The sequence below is a fragment of the Phragmites australis genome, chromosome 6 (genome assembly GCF_958298935.1).
Source record: "Phragmites australis chromosome 6, lpPhrAust1.1, whole genome shotgun sequence".
NCBI lineage: Eukaryota > Viridiplantae > Streptophyta > Magnoliopsida > Poales > Poaceae > Phragmites > Phragmites australis.
In genome coordinates this window covers 23759242-23779607 of record NC_084926.1, presented here as the reverse complement: position 1 = coordinate 23779607, position 20366 = coordinate 23759242, and the positions used below count along the sequence as shown (strand labels likewise).

The 20366-nt window shown below is 39.1% G+C and overlaps 1 protein-coding gene across 3 annotated transcripts in view; it reads right to left on the bottom strand.

The window, feature by feature from the left end:
* LOC133922148 (uncharacterized) overlaps nucleotides 1-20366 on the bottom strand; it is a 64525-nt gene that overhangs the window by 6496 nt on the left and 37663 nt on the right. For all 3 annotated transcript variants that reach the window (XR_009910395.1, XR_009910396.1, XM_062367348.1), the window contains 24 exons: nucleotides 19333-19464; nucleotides 15947-16060; nucleotides 15686-15870; nucleotides 15307-15415; nucleotides 15082-15225; nucleotides 14090-14365; nucleotides 13234-13851; nucleotides 12875-13090; nucleotides 10655-10758; nucleotides 10270-10565; nucleotides 10028-10112; nucleotides 9272-9580; nucleotides 8748-9134; nucleotides 8347-8662; nucleotides 8102-8260; nucleotides 7833-7996; nucleotides 7552-7732; nucleotides 7197-7466; nucleotides 6916-7116; nucleotides 6515-6569; nucleotides 2703-2833; nucleotides 2071-2574; nucleotides 1093-1914; nucleotides 785-861 (listed from right to left, as the gene is read on the bottom strand). Coding sequence is in view for 1 of the 3 variants with exons in the window: in XM_062367348.1 (XP_062223332.1) it covers nucleotides 785-861; nucleotides 1093-1914; nucleotides 2071-2574; nucleotides 2703-2833; nucleotides 6515-6569; nucleotides 6916-7116; nucleotides 7197-7466; nucleotides 7552-7732; nucleotides 7833-7996; nucleotides 8102-8260; nucleotides 8347-8662; nucleotides 8748-9134; nucleotides 9272-9580; nucleotides 10028-10112; nucleotides 10270-10565; nucleotides 10655-10758; nucleotides 12875-13090; nucleotides 13234-13851; nucleotides 14090-14365; nucleotides 15082-15225; nucleotides 15307-15415; nucleotides 15686-15870; nucleotides 15947-16060; nucleotides 19333-19464 (5855 nt within the window). In the remaining 2 variants the exon portion in view is untranslated. The remainder of the gene's footprint in view (nucleotides 1-784; nucleotides 862-1092; nucleotides 1915-2070; nucleotides 2575-2702; nucleotides 2834-6514; nucleotides 6570-6915; nucleotides 7117-7196; nucleotides 7467-7551; nucleotides 7733-7832; nucleotides 7997-8101; nucleotides 8261-8346; nucleotides 8663-8747; nucleotides 9135-9271; nucleotides 9581-10027; nucleotides 10113-10269; nucleotides 10566-10654; nucleotides 10759-12874; nucleotides 13091-13233; nucleotides 13852-14089; nucleotides 14366-15081; nucleotides 15226-15306; nucleotides 15416-15685; nucleotides 15871-15946; nucleotides 16061-19332; nucleotides 19465-20366) is intronic.

Sequence of the window (20366 nt, the reverse complement as noted above, 5' to 3'; positions counted from 1 at the left end):
AAAAAAATACTCCAAGCAATTAATCTGACATCATAAAATACAGTAGCTAACAGCAGTCTCATTGAAATATAAAATAGCATATTGGATTACAGAGGGCAACATCAGCATATTCTACCATTATGTAATGCAAAGCTTAACATACAAAGAATCATTCAGTAGTAGCAACTAGCAAATAGCAACCATGAGTATCGGACCTCAGCACAAGCTGGGCAATCATTGCTGATTTCAGCGTACAAATCCAAGAAAACAATACAGCTACTTGAAGTTTACGTAGCCCATTAACCTACGAATCTACAAATAAAAGGAAAATTTATAAAGCTACTTTTGTTCTCTTCAGCACCAAGCTGCGCCTGCGGGGAAACAGTGAGAGGCAGGGAACTCACATACTTGGCACGCACTATACCTCGTATTACTCCTGGTTTGTAAATTTTTTTTGTTGAACATGAGTAGTGAAGTTTGTTTGCAGTATCCAGTGAGCTAGAATCTTAGCTAGCTTGGCACACATTGATATGCAGTAATTATACAGTAGTGGAGTTACAGAATATTCAATTAGCTCAATTAATATTAAGGTGTACTTAATTTGACAATGGGTAGTTAACACGGTACCTCAATTTTGTACATGCAACCTAGGCTCAAAACATTGATTCAAGGTGCATGCAATATACACAATCTACATGTTGCAATTTACTGTGAAAATAGTGAAATACTATTCATCAGGCTCCACTAAACAAAAACAATTATATTATTCAAGCAAAACACGGGAAGATTGTAAAAGCATCCAAACCTTTGGCTATGTTTCTGAACCATCCAGAAAGAAAAAACGTGTTCCAGGGACAATAAATCCATTATCAATACAGCATCCTGAAAGAAAATGGTAAACAAAAGATTAGAAAAGCATAAGATTACTTCATTTTGCGAGCAATGACACATGCCAAGCCATGCACATAAATAAGTAACCCTTTGGTCCCATATGTATCATTGGGAAATCATTTGTCCTTCAAATTCCCCAAGGATATGTGGTAACTCTAGTTACATTGTCATGCCACGAACATCTGGCCTCTAACATGTTCCGTAAAAATATAGATACATTACCTTTTCTAAAATCCAGCCATTTTGGAGAAACAAAGTGAGGTAAACAGGTTTTCGTATATCTGCTGAATAGATAAATACACTTCCACCTGATGAGACAATACCATGCTGCCTTTCAACCATATTACCTTCACAAGAGATCTCCCAAATAGCATACTCAGCTTCATACGGAAGCTTATTTTCAAGTCTAAGAATTGAATTGAAGGAAATTCTCCAGTCATAAACAGGCACATTCAAATCTGTATGAACAACTGAAGCATCGATTCCAACACTAAGCCAGAAATGTCGTTCAATGCCAGCAGGAGGATGGCAATATGAAATCAAATCCTTTTTCTCAAGTTCAGCAAGCCTAAGAACAGAATTCTTTGAGGGCACAGTTGACTGTTTTAAGGTGCTTTTCCTAGAATGTGAAGATTGCTGCTGCTGCTGCTTAGGTATGCTCTCGGAACCTAGTGAAATAACCTGGCTCCAGCTGTACGATTCCTCTGATTTTTCAGAATATGGACGGACTTGCAAACACAGATCCATATCTCTAATCAATCCTGTCCAAGGCAATGCAGTAGAAGAATGGGGATTGACAGTAGCAAGTATTTTTCTAGGAATTTCTGCACTAAGATCTTGCAACCGTTGTCTAGCACGTACCCAACGCCTTCTCCTCACGAAGTCATGTGGTGATTTGGATGATTTCCAGGAAGACGATGGCCAATTCAAGTTTTGAAAATCAGAAGCATATGCCCACCCATCATTATCCACGAAATTGGACTTTTCGATTTTCCATGGTGAGGTCCATCTCCAACCAGATGGAAGACCAGGCTCAAAAAATGCCTTCACAATAAGAAGCATATTTTTTTAGGAACTAATAGGTTATGATATATTCAGCATTTTTCACATCATATAAACGAAAAAAGAGAATAATGATACTTATTTTCTTATATATAGGAAAAAGTGATTACATTGGTCAATAGATCCAAAAAAAATTACCTTAGTTGAGTAAGAGCAGTCCCTTGAGCTCCACTGCCTTAAGTCATTTCCATGATCATTAGAGGGGTTAGTTCCCCACCCTGTAATTGGTCGGTACCACTGATTTTCAAATATTTCATCAATAGCACTAGTGGAACTGGTTGACCTAGCATTTAGCACAGAGCTATTAAGCATGTTTACAGGACAGACAGATACTTCAAGTTGTATGTCAGCATCATTAGCAATAACCGCAAGGCCTCTCAAGGTGGTATGTTTCTTTCCATTCCTCATGGTGACCTCAAATGCAAAATGGTTATTGTTAAGTGATTTTGGGATGATTGACAGTGGAAAAACCGCAGTAAAGCTTTCCCATGGACCATCTGGGCTAAGCCCTATCCAGAAGTCACTCTCTGCATTGCTTATGCTGTCTTTCCAGCTCTGAAAGTTTGAATGAGTAGATCTTTCTATGTAACAACTCGATAGTACTAAAACACCACAGTTTTCCCTGTCTTCATAATTAGGTGCCTGACCCAACAAGTTGAAAATATGCTTATGTTCAGTATGGGCTCAACAGCAGAGTAATCATAAATCAAACATGAATTACATGCATTGTCCAAATAGACGAGCAAGTACTAGAAACACAAAAGTGTTACCTTCCTTGTAAGAGGACATGTTATTACTCGTTTGACGTCAGATGTTTGCTGAAGGATCCTCATAGAAGGAGCTTGTTTCAACGTTGTTGCTCCCCGTCCAATAGGAATTGACAACGAACCAAGTACTTCACCTTCCAAACAAACAGAATATGTTGATAAATTGCAAGCATTCAAAATGGTTGCCGTTTCTCTACATTATTTATCAGGTGAAAACTTAATACTATGAGATGCATTGCATGTGAGAGTTTGTACTTCCCGGTAAAAACTGGGGTGATTGGTTGCTTGGTGTAGAGCTGAAGGCCTTATAGATTAATTTTATCTAACCAAATAGCATATACATTTTTAGATTTAGTCATTTTTAGATTTAGTCAGTTACAAAGGGTTGTGGTGCAGTGCTTTAGCTGTAATGTACACACAGTACTGTCCATAAGGGACCCACCATCACAATATTAGTTGGAAACTACAGATAAAATAATTAGCCTTTTGTTAGTTGGGTTGGTTTCCTAAATAGAAACATTCCATGTAACAGATATAAGTTTCCTATGTGCAGAGATTGTTTCTAAGGGCCGTATGGCTGGCCAGGAGTATAAGTTTCCTATGTGCAGAGATTGTTTCTAAGGGCCGTATGGCTGGCCAGGAGTTACTAGTGATTGGCTTCATGCAGGCGAGTTGTTGCTTACAATCCGAACTAAGGACAAGTCAAGTCATCCATATAAAATGGATAGGCTTGAATCCATATGAATCAACAAAAGAAGAGTTTGTCCATCTCAACTTATGTTTGAACTTCAATACGGACAAGTCAAGTCATTCCCTAATATTCTTTCATATCAACCTATGTTTTGACTTCCCTTCCAATACCTGCCCAATCCGATCGTTGCCCGTGTGGATCCATTGATAGGTGCTCTGCGCTGTCACTCTCCTTAGCCACCTGCCGCCTCCCACCACTTAGCTTAGCCGCCCGCCGTCTCCCACCACCTCCCGCGTCCACCGCCATCGGCCGGATCCACCCGCAACGGTGCGCCGCTGCCGCCACTGATCACAGCTTGCACTCTTCTTGTTGTTGTCTCTGTGCGTTAGTGATCTATCTTCTAGCTTGATGTCAAGAGTGTCTTTCTTAATGGTAAGCTGCGTAAGAAGATCTACATGCACTCACCGTTAGGGTATTTTATTCCTGAGGGCATGGTTTGTCGTCTCCGTCGCTCTCTATGGCCTTAAGCAAGCCCCGAGTCTGGTTTCTCTACTAGTGCTCATGATTATGCACTCTTTGTTCACACTTCGCCTCGTGGTTGGACTCATCTTCTCTTTTATGTTGACATGATCATTATAGGAGATGATTCTAAGTATATTGTCTTTGCGAAGGTTTGTCTAAATGAGCAAATTCTTATGTCCAATCTGGGTCATCTTCGTTACTTTCTTGGGATTGAGATTTCTTCTACGTCTGAGGGTTTCTTTCTGTTCCAAGAAAAGTATATTCATGATCTTCTTGATCGTGCTTCTCTCACTGATAAGCGCACTGTTGAGACTCCCATGAAGCTTAACCTTCATCTTCGGTCCACTGATAGTGAGCCTCTGACGGATCCCACCTGTAATTGTCATCTTGTTGGAATCTTGGTTACCTTAGTGTCACTCGTCATGACATTTCTCATGTAGTGCACATCCTTAGTTTGTTTCTGCTCCTACTCAGATCCACTATAATCATCTTCTGCGTGTTTTGCGATATCTTCGTGGGACTATCTCTCATCGTCTCTTCTTTCCATATTCCAACTCTTCACAGCTCTGTGCATATCCTGGTACTACTTGGGATAGTTATCCTTCTAATTGCTTGTCTCTTTCTGCCTACTGTGTTTCCTTGCTGGTTCTCTTATTGCTTGGAAGATGAAAAAGCAGACCACAATTTCTCATTCTAGTGCAGAGACCGAGTTGCGTGCCATGCCGTTGTTGACAGCGGAGCTCAGTTGGTTACGGTGGTTACTTGAGGATTCTGGTTCTTCGCTTCCTGCACCAACTTCTCTTTACTTCGACAGTACAGGTGCTATCAATATTGCATGAGATCTGTTGAAGCATGAGCTCACCAAGAATATTGGTATTGATACTTCTTACACACGGACATAGGTACATGATGAGGTTATTGATCTTCACCAAGCATGAGCTTCAATTAGCAGATTTCTTCACGAAGGTATAGAGTATAGCTCAGCACAGATTCCTCTCCAAACTCAGTGTGGTTGATCCTCCATGAGTTTGAGGGGGTGTTAGAGATATATTTATTATATTTTGTTCATGTATAATATCCCCGTGCTATATGGGGTTATTTGCATTTGCTCACATATATATGTATATATATATGTATATATATTGGCCTATGACCTCCATGAAATACAAGTTGCTATTCCTAACAGGTGCAATCTTCAAAACCGAACTTCGATCGTTAATTTCTCTTGTTGTATATTGTTGCTCACAAGAAAATGATGATTGTAGGAAAGTACTTTCAAATATGAATGTAATGGGTACTATTTTTGTATCCCAAAATATACTAATTGTTGGTCAAAGATCAATAAGTTTGAATCTTGAAATAAGTGTGCACCTTATAAAAAGACTACCAAACAGTAAGACAAATATGTTCCACTTGAAATTGCAACAAAGGAGGATAAATGCCTAGTCATCTCTAATGTTGGTGATGGCCACAATACTATGTTTTGGACTGATCGATGGTTGCACGGGAGGGCGATATCTGAATTTGCGCCCACTCTCTTGACCGCGGTAAGTAAAAGATGTAGAAGTCAGCGCACAGTTGCAGAGGCTTTGCTTAATCGTAGATGGATCCGGGATATCAATGGGGCACTCCCAACTCTTGCCATCATTGAATACCTTCATGTTTGGGATTTGTTGGATGGGGTAGAGCTGCAAGATGGATTGCAGGATGTGCATTCTTGGATCCACTCGGCCTCTGGTCAGTACTCGTCGAAATCTGCATATATGATGTTCTTCCAAGGGAGTATAATATTTGAGCCATGGAAGCGGTTGTGGAAATCTTGGGCACCTCTGCGGTGCAAATTTTTCTTATGGTTAGCCATCATGAACAGATGCTGGACTGCTGACCGTCTTGCTCGTAGGGGTCTACCTCATCCAGCTCGATGCCCTTTTTGTGATCAGGAAGAAGAGACAATTCAGCACCTGCTCATTTCCTGTGTTTTCTCCCGACAAGTTTGGTTCCAAGTCTTAGCCAAGATTAATTTTCAGCAGCTCACTCCCCAACCGGATGGCATTTGCTTCAGCATCTAGTGGGGTACAGCGACATCTCAAGCTCCAAATGACCGTCGTCAAGGGCTGAACTCTTTGATCATCCTCTGTGCTTGGTATTTATGGAAACATAGAAATGAGTGCGTTTTTGATGGTCGCAGGCCGGATGAGAATCGGCTGGTACGTGCAGTTTGGGATGAGGTAGTGCTTTGGGTCATGGCTGGTGCGAGAAATTTGTCTGCATTGTTGGCTTGAGGTGTGGTTCCAGGCTTCCAGCAAAGTCGGCCTACAGGTATTTTGCTCCCTGCATCCAGGTGAGGAGTTTTTCAGCATGGTGGAGATGGGCAGCTATGTCTTCTGGTAGTTCTGAGCTCCTGGTGGATTCCAAGTCCCTGGGAGGGCCCACATGTCAGTGAGACAATGAGTTGCATATAAGGGACAATGCAAACATTCAGTGGCATATAAGGGACAATGCAAACATTCAGTGGCATATAATGTATCACGGTATCACCCCAAAAGGAGGAACTCAAGACAACTGTGAAATACCAACTTTTAGTTATAGCTCCGGAAATTACCTTTCCCAGCTTTTGATGCAAGATTCGTTACCTCAATCTCTAAATTCGCTGATGCCTGCAAAGTATCTCATTTGGATTATGCAATCATATAACATGATTGAACAAAAAGAAAATAGGTACGAGTGCAGAAATGAGGTACACTACGATTGCGAAAAAGTAAACAGAAAGAAATGAGGCACATTAAACCTCAGCTGAACCAATAAGAAACTATTGGGTCGATTTACAATTCAGTCAAAAAATAGAAGGTATCAGATATCCATTTATCATTAAGCTTATCATGGTATTACGAGATATGCTGCAAAAGAAATAAAAACGGCCAAACGCATTCAAATGATGCACTGAAACATGGAACTTGTGCAGTAACCAAAGACAAAAAGAAAAGACCATAGTCTGACAGTTACCTGTTCCGGAACTTCAAATATAAAATGCTCATTCCACTGAGCATAATGTGTCTGTAACTCAGTAGTTTTCACAGGTTTTACACATCTTGTCCTGGCACTTTGTGGGAATGCTTTGTACCGATCAGAAGCATGACTTCCTATAAGTAGGCGCAAAGCACAGAAGTAGCTATGGTCATTGCCATCATCTATGATAGGCAAGCCCTGCCATGGGAAAAATGAAACTGTAAGGTTCACTTGAAAAACATTGCCTTTGCATAGCACAACACAAGTTCGAGTACGACCTTAGACTCAAAGATCTGTACAACAACAGAAGATCTTGATTCTGTGGAATTGGCTAACACATTTAGTTTGTCAGAAAACCTGGGAGGTGGCATCAACAACGAAATTTTACTCTCATGTTGTATCAACTCAATAATGTTGTCAGTGTCTTCCATTTTCTTAAGATAAACATCACATCCTAATTTGTTCTCAAAAACTACTCTCTGGAAATCATCTTCATTCAACGCGGAGCCAGAAGAGTCATTAACTTTTTTCCAATTTTCAACAGTATCCTGTAAAATGCATATGCACATTATCAATCATTAGAAAAAGCATGAAATCATGAAGAATCAAGTAGCAGAGAGGATAAGATGATACCTCGTTTTTTATTGATGATTTTTTTTCTAGATCAATCTGTCTTCTCCATGAAACTAAAGTTTCTATAAGAAGATCAAGATTTGCAGAGCTCAGGTTGGCATTTAGAGGACTTGTTGCAGCAACACAAATCCTCTTACCAACTTTTGATGGAGGGTGTTCACTGGTATCATATGTTTCAAACCTTCAATGATGATAGAACAATGTTAAGATATTTGCATGAAAATTCTAGAAGAGTACAGTACAGATTGTCCGATAGATGCAAACAATTAACCGGAACTTACTTGAATATCCCATCAAATGGCTCCACAAAGGGTTCCCATGACTCCAAGTGTCTATTGAATGTGGATGCAGCAATTGAACAGATCAATACAGTGTTCATTGTCTCAAATCTTCCATGTGTTGCAACATTTATATTTGCGATTGTAGTGTCAAAAAGTGGTGTGACCTGAATAATTGGAAAATCAGTTTACTTGCAAATACTAAATAGGAACATTTCAAGAATGTACATTTTCGGATTTCCAAAATAGAGACATTTAGCAGGCCTACACACCATTCCACAGGAGCTGTTAAGGATACTGATTGACAAACATCCCAACTTCAGCTCAGTAGTAATGTTTTCACGTGCCTTGGGCTTTGCATGATCTGCAATACTGTATGCCAATCGAACTGATGGTTTCTTCAGATCAGGTTTTGCCAGGAAAGTGCATCCCTATAACACAACAGAATGATTTGATCCCTATAATGACATGAGCTGAAATAATGTTTACCAGAAATGGCGTAGGAATGATGGATTACCTTATTTTCAACTTTCCAAATGCTCCAGCAGTTAGGACCCTTTGAGCTAGACGACCTGGAGATGGGATCATCTGCGATATTCGCTTGACTCACCAGACCCAATTTAGGGCAACAAATGGAATCCTTGCTTGGCATTTCATCTGTTTTTGTCACCACACAGCCAAGGGAAGCATAACCAGGAGGGGGCACTGGATACCAGAAGAATATTTCATCAAATCCTTTTCTATCAATTTGTGCCACTTTATTAAACTGTACAGGTTTCTCAGAAACAATCGTGTCACACTTAAAAAGAATGCCAAGCGTTGGTGGTTCAAATCTGAAATAAGCAGGGACCATGTTAATAATGTATCACAAAGAATAGTCATCAGCGTCTTATAAGTGTACATAATAAAAACCATTACCCTTCAGTTACACAGTCACCAAGTGAAGCAAACCCAAAACGAGGCAATGGCCTCCATATAGAAAACGGCCTCTTTGTATCGCAGCCTTTATCCCACCATATTCTTTCAAAGTGTGGAGTAGACGTACAATAGTTACTTGGTCCCGACAAAGTGCGAAGTACATCCCATCCAGAAGTACTCTTGCGGTGAGATGATTGATCAGTAGGCGGGTCATTCTCAACAGATGAATCTGCATTTAGATCTTTAACAATATAGCAGTTTGGATTCCGGAGAAGAATATGGTGCAAATCAAGAGCTTCTATTCTACTGGGTTCTTCTGTAGAACTATGTGCACGGAACGAAGCAATCACATTGTCAACACGCCAGATGCTAAAACCAGAGATTATTCTGCAGAAAGATATAAAAACAAGAGAACCATTTACAAATAGTTGGTATTCATATACTCATTCCAGAAAAGAAAAGAAGAGAAATGGTCACACTGCAAAAATGACCGGCCAACGAAAAAAACATTAATGATGTCATACCCAGGAGCAGGTAAGAGGGTGTGTATACAATCTGAAAATGATGCAGAAGTTGCAAGATCAGAACGAAGGCAGTACACTACATGGTTTGAAGGTGGTTGCCTTCCAATATTTACCACACATCCTAGAGACAAATATCCAGGCGGTGGCACAGGAATCCAGATAGAACACTCATTTTCCTCAGTTGACTGAGAGGAATCAATGAGATCTAGAGAACCAGGTAATACATGAACAAGCCTAAATCCAAGAGGTTTCCGTACACGACCATAAGTATTACTTACAGCAACCACAACCTGAGAAGGTGGCACAGACCTGGGAAGGTGCAAGACATCAGCTTCAGCAGGAGAAAGATAATGAAGGTTAAAAATACTCAAGTCAACTATCTGGTGTGCAAATGAATTTAAGAAAAGCCAATGTTCAGCATCTTTTCTGCATAACTTATTTTAATGTAAAAGGTAATATCACTATTTGGGCCCCATAGGAATCAATTGTGCAGATCGGTTACTTCCAAAATAAAGCCACAGTGATCAATGTGGACATGCCATCAGCAGCACGCTGTTACAAACTTATTGCTTAACTCTGATGTTAGTTAGCAGTGAAAAATATCATGTTACAGTCACATACCAACTCCAGTATTGAGCTTGCATCCTCAACATACAACCCAGGATTACACAACTGTTACTGGAACCAATACTAAAAGAACACTTGATAAAGTAGATAACGTCACCAAAGTGGTTGATCCCAAGGGATAAAATTTACCTCGAGGACAAACAATCACCCAAAATCACATAATTTGAGGGAGCTTGTGGCCTCCAGAAGGTTAGGTTGTAACCAGGTAGGTCACCTGCAGCATTTGATCAATTCAAGAAAATAGTAAGGGATGGCCCACTACTTGAACAAGAGTAAGCAAACACATAATGAAAAAGCAGCTAATACAAGATTGTGAATTCCAATGGAAATCGCAATAACACAAAGAGCTAGGGTAGGTAACACACAAGTACCGTTTGGTGAGCTCCAAACTCTTTTAAAGTTTGTACAAGAAACCAGTGGGCTGATATTACCAAACTGCAATGCTGCAAGAGTTTGATTTTGTAGTTTGAGCAAGAGAGAAGCAACACTAAGCGAAAGATGGATGCAAACATCTGTCGATGTCAATACTATGTTTGTCTTTTCGCTGACTGAAGTATATTTCCATGAAACATCTACCGGCTCAAGAACAAGAAGACCAGACCCAGCTTCTACCGTAAGGTCTTTAACGACAGATCGAGCCCAGATGTCATTTTCTTTTGAAGCGTACCTGTTTTAATGTAAAAGGGACATATCATTAAGCAAAGGAAATCCACAGATGTAGAGGATAAATCCAAAACTAGTGAGAACAAGACAAACATGAAACTGAAATCCATCTTGGCGCGAAGAAGCTTCTCAAAGTGCAATGAGTCATCCATCGAAACCTTTGAACTGTCATAAAAGGTAAATTCTGGGGACACAACCTGAACATTCACAAAAGAAAAATGTGTCCCACTCATCAGCGCAGAATGAGCATATACTCCAACATATGGGCAAAAGAATGTGATAGGGAAACTACATTTATAATCAAATAAAAGGTGCCTGTAATGTGTGCAACTAAACTTTACTGTCCACCAAACAGTTCAAGTGGCTCAAATGATCAGTCCTACGGCGCAGATTCGAAGTGGGCTACAATTGATCTTTTCCTGAAATTTTGCCTTCCAACTCAGGACATTTGAGACCATTAATATTTTGAGTTTAATGGACTAACTAGTTCACTCAAAAGCTTAAGTTATTGAGGAAAGATAAAAAATATACATAAACAGGGATACCTTTTAAAAAACTTATATTCTGGACATGAACATAAGGAGGCCTCCATGTAACAGACTGTTAGCTTTTGTTTACTTTTCTTATTAATTAGATAGCTTTCCTTTTACTCTCTTAGATGAAGTTGGTGTAAAGCCGGTGGGATCGTTCCTGGGATGGATCCTTTGTACATTAGTTTTATAATAAGATAACCATTTATGAAAAAAAGGTTGGTGGGGAGGAAGAAACTTGCTAATGCTTGAAATTGATCAGTGCTTTACAGAACTATATGAAATTAAGATAGACCTTCCAATTGTACACTTATTATTCTCAGTGCCACAGACACCGTCAAAGTGGTAAACTGCGTTCTGCAATGTGCCAAGAATCAGTCGGTCTTCTGTCTCATCTCAATAATTAACTTTATTTGTGATAACTAGTAGGCAAATCTAATCAGATCGCCACTTGGCCAGACCTTGCTTTCATAAACTTTTCTATTCTTCACCAGGTTTCTTGGACTCTATCCCTTCCACCACGATGCTGAAAGGATTCTTAGATGAGAGAGCAAAAGAGATGGGGAACCCCCCAAGCAGGCACACTAGCATTCGCAGTTTCGCACAATCCACCATCACCATAGCATACACCCTCTGACCTAGGGAGTTTCCCCAACAAGTCTGAAACATCTACTAAGTTTCTTGAATTTATCATACTTACACTCCGTTTTTAATTTACAAGGTTTGAATTCTTTGAAGAATCAGAAGTCCTAAACATTCAAGAAACTAAAAAGGGATACATAGATCATTTAGAGAAGTACCAGCCAATGTTGGCATAATATCATGCTAGAAAGTGTCACTGCTATTTACAAATATATCAAGAAAAAGTAAAGGTAGATGCAACTCATTCAAGTATGTAACAATTGTCCTCATTCATAACTATCGAGCATAGAAAAGCTGCTCTTATAAATTAGAGTAAATTTCACAAACTACAGATACTTTGACAAAATTATCGTAAAACTACAGATTTAAGCAATAGTTTTACAAAACTATAGATTTAGTGCAATTTTATCGCAAAACTATAGATACTTTGGTAAAATTATCGCAAAACTACAGATTTAAGCAACAATTTCACAAAGTACATATTTAGCGCCGATTTTATCGCAAAACTACATATCTAGAGTTGTTTCCAACCCCGTTACCATGACGACCGGGTCATGCTTGCAATATCACAATAGCTGTCAACTCATGAAACGGATCGTTCGGGAGCTCATGAAACTACAGATACAATGACAAAATTATCGCAAATCGCAAAATTACAGATTAAACAACAATTTCACAAAACTACAAATTTAGCGTCGATTTTATCGTAAAACTATAGATTCTATCACAGACCTGTCACGTGTTAACCTGACGAATGGGCCCTGCTTAAAGTCACATGAACTCCCGAACGGTCAATTTCATGAGCTGGCAGCTGCTGTGAGACTACAAACGAGGTCCGGTTGTCATGGTAACAAGGTTGGGAACAACTCCTCTAGAATCTGTAGTTTTTTGATAAAATCGACGCTAAATCTGTAATTTTGTAAAATTGTTGCTTAAATCTATAGTTTTGCGATAATTTTACCAAAGTATTTGTAGTTTTGCGATAAAATTGACACTAAATTTATAGTTTTGTGAAACTATTGCTTAAATCTGTAATTTTGCGATAATTTTGTCAAAATATCTGTAGTTTTGCAAAATTTACTCTATAAATTAAGAAAGAAAACATTCATGGAATTTACACTATTTAGAGTCTAGTTATTACCTGAGCTTCAAATGTAAAGTTCAGCATTTGGTTTGCAGGAGCATCAGCGGCATTCTGGTGAGTACTCATTTTCTTGTTATATTCTTCAAGATTCATACGATCATCATCTGTACTAAAAGAACTTTCCAACACTGAGACCTCAACACCATCTTCAGCAGAGATTGAGTAGCTACTTCCAGTGTTTAAGTATACGCATCTTCTAAGTAATGTACCATTCTTGTATACACCATACACAGAACATCAAGGTGTAAGTTTGGCTTCAGAAAATGGAGCAATTATAGAAGAAAACATTAGCATACTATATAATAGTTCATTTGAATCGTTAACATGAAATTATTACAAGTTCACTAAGCATGCACCTCAATTTTCACATTTTTGAATCGAAGTCTTTTGCCACGCCCAACTATGATTATAGTCCCTGAGTATAGCTGGCCCTTCTTGTCAAATTTATCACACAATGATATGGTGCCTCCACAGCCATCATAAGTGAACTCATCAGTGTCACAACCATCAACTATTAGCTGCCTTCCAGGAGATAGTTGAATAATATTCTCTCTCTGGAAGAAAACAGGCTCAGAAAGTATAATATCATCAGACCTCATAAGAGGATCATTCTTTGGGTCTAGACTTTCCTCTCTGCCGGTTATTGTGCCTAAAGAAGGCACAAAATACTCAACAACACGAAGCAGAAAATCCAGGACGACGAGTACACGAGGCTGCTGAATTCTTATAACAAATGACTGAAAGGAAGAACGCCAACGATAATCCAGTATCAGCATTGTGAGGTTTGAAACCCCCACATCAGTAGAAGAGTCCTCAGTGCACAGGTTAGCAGTCTCTGAATAAGATCCAAGCATCAGATGCATCTCAGACTTCGTATCTGGACGGATATCATGTATCGAGAATTTCAGTATAGACAAATATAGATCCATCTCAAGCATTGATGTTGTCCTGTAAGAAACCCATAAACCTTCCAGCTGCAGGGAAAGAATATAAAAAGTATCAACAGTAACCAAGATGCTACAGAAAAATGATAAAAAAATAAATCACCCAACACCCCACCACAAAGTATTAGAAAAATGCACATGCTTCCCACAATGAAGTACTAAGAATATAAAAGAAGTGAGATGATATATTGCCATAACAATAATCAAGGACTGAAAAAAATTTCTTATTAAAGTAGAGTTGTATAACTCATTTGCAAGAAATACTCACAGCAAGCTCCGCCAGAGGTGACTCTGCATCTGGGCCATTGTGAAGTTCAAGCAACGCATACTGAACATCCACAGTCATGATAACAACAGTACGCGAAAGCAATGAATGGTTATTAAGGTTAACTTTATCCGCAAGGAGGCGTATTGACTCCTTTGTCCGGTTTACATTTTCACGAAAACTTGGGGGAAGGTTAGGTGTCTCTGATAGATTTGTAGAAATACAATTTGTGATCACATTGTACTCCTTATCTGACATGACACCATGCAGCAATCTTATCTGCAGAAGATGAGGAACAAATAACTAAAACAAAATAAAGAAAGTATCGTCACAAATATAATCCCTTAACACATCCTAGGCTACAAAATAATAAGTAACCATTGACTAAGTTTTAATCAAGCAGCAATTTTCTTAAATTCAATTAGACTCCAATATAGTTCCGATATAGTTCCAATACCAAAGGAAACTATATGAACTCATTCAAAAAGCACTTTTAGGTTTAAATGCAGAATATTATATTTTAATTCCCTTCAGTCCTTAGGAATATTTCCTTATTCAATAAAGTAGGGGAGATCTTCAGTCTCTTTTTTACAAAAAAAATAATGTTAATTTGGCGCTCAAACCAAAGTGGTTTGAACAGTTGCAATCAATTTATGGTCTGCACTCAATATGCCAACTATTTAATAGAATCAATTAAATTGAAAATAATAGTGAAATTATTCTGGGACTGTAAAATCCAGATCTAAGCGATTCCAGAGTTGTAGTACAGCTTTTCAAGTACACTTCAAGGAGAGCAGAAACTAGTGGGCATGTAGCACATGCTGCAGAATGAAAACTCATTAAAATTAGGATCCCTTGAATTATATGCTACAAACAAACAAGTTGGCCTTGAAGTGGAAAATGATGGTGACCAAACAGGATGTGACAATCAGACAACAGACGAAAGTAAGATCACATAAAGTGGTTTGGCAGAGAATAGGAAAAACAATAATCACCTGAACTTTCATAGAGAGTAGTGGGACCTTTCGGAAGACATCCCGCAGGCTCCGTCGCACCTCTACTTTGATGCCATGACCTTCCCGAATCATACACTTTCCGAGAGTTCCATTTACTCCAACCGCCATGTTGATTCCATTTATCTATTTGCGTGAATCAAAATACCATTCAAGAGAAATACACAGAAAGTAATCGCAAAATTAATTTTCCATCCCAATGCTTACCTCAGCATTAAGAATATCAAGCCGTACGGCAGAAGGATCACTCTCTTCACCACCATGCCAACTAAGCTCATTCCTCACCTTTAGTTGTCCTAGATCAAGTTGTATGTAACTGCAGGAGGGTATGAGGGGTAAATGTCATGCTTTTTGTATCATAATCATCAAAAAAACTGACAACAGCAAAACTAGAAAAATACAAACTCGTACAAACACAATATTCTATTTAACAACCACAAGTGGATGTTTCACATACCCTACCTGAATTGTATGGTTGTATCAAATGAATATTCAATCGTTAGATCCTAATGAACTAATTAAATTACTCAATGGGTGCTTTGATAAACAATTCTTAGTTAGCTACTGACTGGAAACGTAGACATACTCTTCGCTTTGGGAATTCTTTGGAACAATGATTATGGGTGTGTCAAGTGAAAGATCCAATTTTGTAGCAGAAGCACCATCTATTTCATATTTCTGAATCAACCACTCAAAACCTCCAACTTTATCAATAAACTTGATTGCCTCTTCAGTATGAGGGGTGGCAAGCTCCATAAAGTATGAAGTGAACTGCAAAATAAAAGGAAAATTAATAAAAAAAATCCACTGGAGATCTGATAAAATAATTTGCAATGTTAATACACACCTCCTGAACAAAACGATAAAGGAAAACAATACGGACAGCGGAAAGCTGCCCAGTCAAGCTGTAGTTGTGACCATCAAAATCTTCATCCTCAACACTGTATGACTGGAATGTGAACTGCAGGAGAAGAGGAAAACCATCATCATTTGACTGCTTCAAAGAACATTTTATCAAATGGAAAATTAAAATTATCTTGCTTCAACACAAGATTGCTTAACACAAATAGTTGTGCTCCTTCAATATCCCAATCAATTATGAAACATACGTAGCACAAATAAGCTTGAAAAATTAGAACAAGCATTGAACAGGCATTGAGATGCACTTCCTCTTCGATATTTCAGTACATGAAACAGGTTACCAATGAACTGAGATACGAGTGTGAAAAAACTAGCTGAGCACATGAACAATGTCAGGTGTGGAGGCAGTGAGACTAGGGAAGGAAATTTTGAAAAGTGATGCAGCCACTTCCTAATGAAACCAAATAACCTCTAGGTTTTCGGATTTGGTGAGAACTATTGAATTACAACTTTATTATGTTGCAGTCGATGAATTAATTTTTGCATCACTAATGGTCTTTGCTAATTGGTTCCATTACCACGAAGCTGCTTCCAAATGTGCACAATATGAGAACAGCGAGAAGGATCCTATGTGTATCAATGCTGACAGGGTAACCATCATCCATAGATCCCCAGAGAGTAGGTGAGGGATCCTGAATCAAACATGTGAGCTTACTAAGAGGCTGCTTCACACAGTGCACTGATCCATGACCCATTATGTGATCAGCATAACATGACCACATGAAGATGAGTGACTAGAATCTAGATAGATTTGGATCATGATCACCGGCAAATAATCTAGCAGCAAGTAAAATGGAGCTGAACCACTGGAAACAAGCATAGGGAGCCTGCTTAAGTCCAGCAGTGGGAAAACCATACCTATCTGGTACTAGAATACTAGCACAATGACAAAACTCATACAAAGATGCTGAAATAGAAGAAGAATCATCAACCTGAACATCAGGCAGTACTAGCTAGAATATCCGAAAGAACGGGAGTAGAAGACTGAGGATCAGAAGAAATTATATATCCACAACTACAGTTATAGTGAAAGTGTGAAGAATAGGTGTGACAGATTGCGCAGTTTTCTTTGGAAGGGGCATGAGCAAGCTAAGGGTGAAAATTGTTTGGTTTCTTGGAAAAGAGTATGTCGGCCTCTTCAATATGGTGGTCTTGGCATTCAGGATCTTTCGACGCTTGGATGGTCTCTTCGAATGAAGTGGCTATGGCTTCACAAATCTGAACCGTCTAGACCTCGGGCAGGTTTGCAAATTCAGGTTCTCCCGAACTCTAGGGCCTTCTTTTCGGTTGCCATGGGGACTTTGGTAGTAGATGGCTCTAACACTTTCTTTTGGCAGGATCGTTGGCTTCATGGTCAGTCCCTGGGAGAGATTGCTCCGCACTTTCTTGCTTTAGTACCGCGTAGAGTTATTAAGCAAAGAACGGTGGCTGATGCTTTGGTTGATCTCACGTGGGTCTCGGATATCAAAGGGATTCTTTCGGTTTCTGCTATTATGGATTATCTCCATGTCTGGGATTTGCTAGACGGTTTTAATCTGCGGCAAGGGGAGTGTGATCAGCATGTTTGGCGGTTTTCAACCACGGGAGTTTATTCTAGTAAGTCGATATATAATGCCTTCTTCATTGGCTCTAATAGGTTTACTTGAAGCGCATTTGGAAGTCCTGGGTGCCGCTGCGCTGCAAATTCTTTCTTTGGCTTGTAATCCTCAACCAATGTTGGACCATGGATAGATTGGCCAAACGGGGACTTCCTCATCCCTCAGCTTGTCCTCTTTGTGATCAAGTTGATGAAGACATTCAGCATGTCCTAGTCTCATGTGTTTTCTAGACAGGTTTGGTTCATCATTCTCAGTCAGTTCGGTCTGCAAGCGCTCGCTCCTCAACCTGGCTGTGCTACATTTTCAAGCTGGTGGTGTTCTGCATTCAAGAAGGTCGAATTGCAGCACAGAAAGGGTCTTAATTCCCTCATCATTCTTGTGGCCTGGGAGATTTGGAAGCTTTGGAATGATTGTATATTCAATGGTGTCTCTCCGGTGCCTGATATGATGAAGCAGGTTGTGGCTGTTCAAGGGTCTCTTTGTTGTGCTGCGGGTGCTAAGGATCTCTAAGTTCTTTTAGCTGGGTCTTAGTTTCTTCTTTGGCTGTTTTTTGGCTCTTTTTGAGCCATAGTTCTTTGTGTCTGTTCTTTTCTTCTTTTTGTGTTTTTTTTGTCCTTGTTCTTAGGGTGTCTTGTTCTGTGTTTTGTTTGTTTGTGTGTGTGTTGTCCTCTGGCTTTTGCCTCTTCTTTTAATGAAATGACACGCAACTCTCCTGCACATTCGAGAAAAAAAAAAGATTGCACAGCTAAAGAGGAAATAGAGGAAACTTGAGGTCGAGACGAAGATGATTTTGTGGTAGGAGATAAGTCTGATGGGGGAATGCGAGGACGAAGTGAGACTTCGTCAAAGATGAAAGTCAAGCGGCAAAAGAGTACAAATAAGGTCAGCACTAATCTGTGTTGTCATGGGAGATGTGATTGCGGCACGTAGAAAGGTCATGGCAACACGAACCCGTGTGCTCAAAACAGTACAGAAGAAAACACGCATAACTAACTGAGCAGTTGATCCGACGCGCTCATGAGGTGGCAGTAGAACATAATGGCCACAACTAAATAGTCGAACATGACTATATCCAGAGGATGTCCAAACAATCTCTCTCAAGGACTTTAGGTCACCATGGTAAAGAATGATCTAGACAGGTTGGATGTGAACAATGTAAATGATAGAAGAGAACTTAATCCAGAAAAGGAAATACAGTCTCAACTTCCACAATGATTACACAGAAATAAAAGCATTTTTCCAATATTATATTAGAGCCAATACTAGGAACATTACTGTGCTACAATTTGCAGGACAAGGCAACCTAATATGTGGTTAAGGTTTTACAACTAATGTTTTTACCATTTGGATTTAAACTTTTGTAGTATAGGATCAAAGATAGAAGGAAGATTGTTAACCACACATGACCAACAAACTTAGAGCATGTTTGGGACTTTGGATGAGGGAGATTGCCCTAGCAATTCTATTGTTTAGTTTTTTAAGGATTTGAATCGAAATCCCTCCTATCCAAACAGGCCCTTAGGTGTTTTGATAATCTGGTAGAATCTACTATTGCAAATTCAAACCCACATATCTTTGTGTTTACATCCAAGCTAGAATCCACAGCCAGTATCAACATATACATATGCATGATAAGATACCCTAGATTGAAGTCATTGCAGGAAAAAATCTTAACCATCAACAAAAATAAGTCACAACGAACAGTCATCAATACCTTTATAAGCGACTCAACACCAGGCTTCCGTATATCGCAAAGCCAACCCCAGCGATGATCCGGCCCAAGGGACATGTCACAAAATCTCATATTGCCCAGTATACCATCAATTGAAAAAGAACTTGGATGAACCTGATAAATATTTAAAAAATTAGGAACGACATAATAATAAAGAGAGTTAAAAAAAATACACACATTAACAATTGATGAGAAATAAATGTGCTAAATGAAATTCTCGCCAGCATATATAAAATCTACTATATTTTGCAGTGAAAAGGATAGCTGGCCCATCCCCGATCATGTGTTAATGCATGATCCTATCAAGGCAATTTAATAGCTCAGTATTAATCCTTAGGGAACTCCCAGTTATGAAGAGTAAGAATCTAAACAAACCCGATTTAATATGACATCATAAAAAAAGATGCTACAGTTTTCAGTGCTTGACCAAAGACAAGTTAAAGGTAAAGAACTATAGACAACGTACAACACTCCCAAGACAAGTACTCTAGAACACAGCCACATACCTAAGGCTCTGAGAAGGATTGTGGTGCTTTCGAAAGAGGCTTGGTTTTGAATTGTAGTGCCTTTCCCAATAATAGATTTATCAATATATTTGCCTTTTGCCAGCTAGCTTATCAAGCGTAACAATAGGATTAAGTTAGCCGGGTATCACAAATCTTTTTCACACTTCTTTAAAAATTAACCACACAATGGAGCGCAGTGCATCGCATTCACCACACCAGTGTCCAAATATAGCATGGATTGATGCACCACCCTTAAGGTTCTAGAAAAAACGTAATGAACACCATCCTAGACCCTTTTCACCCACCCTGGAACTCATTATTCTGATATGAAAACAATGGGGGTCCATGAAATGTTAGGGCACTAATGTTGAAAATTTTGGTATCATGGGTGGTATAGGTGTTGAATTTAGAGTCAAATGTTACATGCTTCGGTATGAAAATAAGTGGGAACTCAGATGTAATTTTGTCCAACTTATGAGTAAGTTATTTGTCACTAATTCCTTGTGGAAA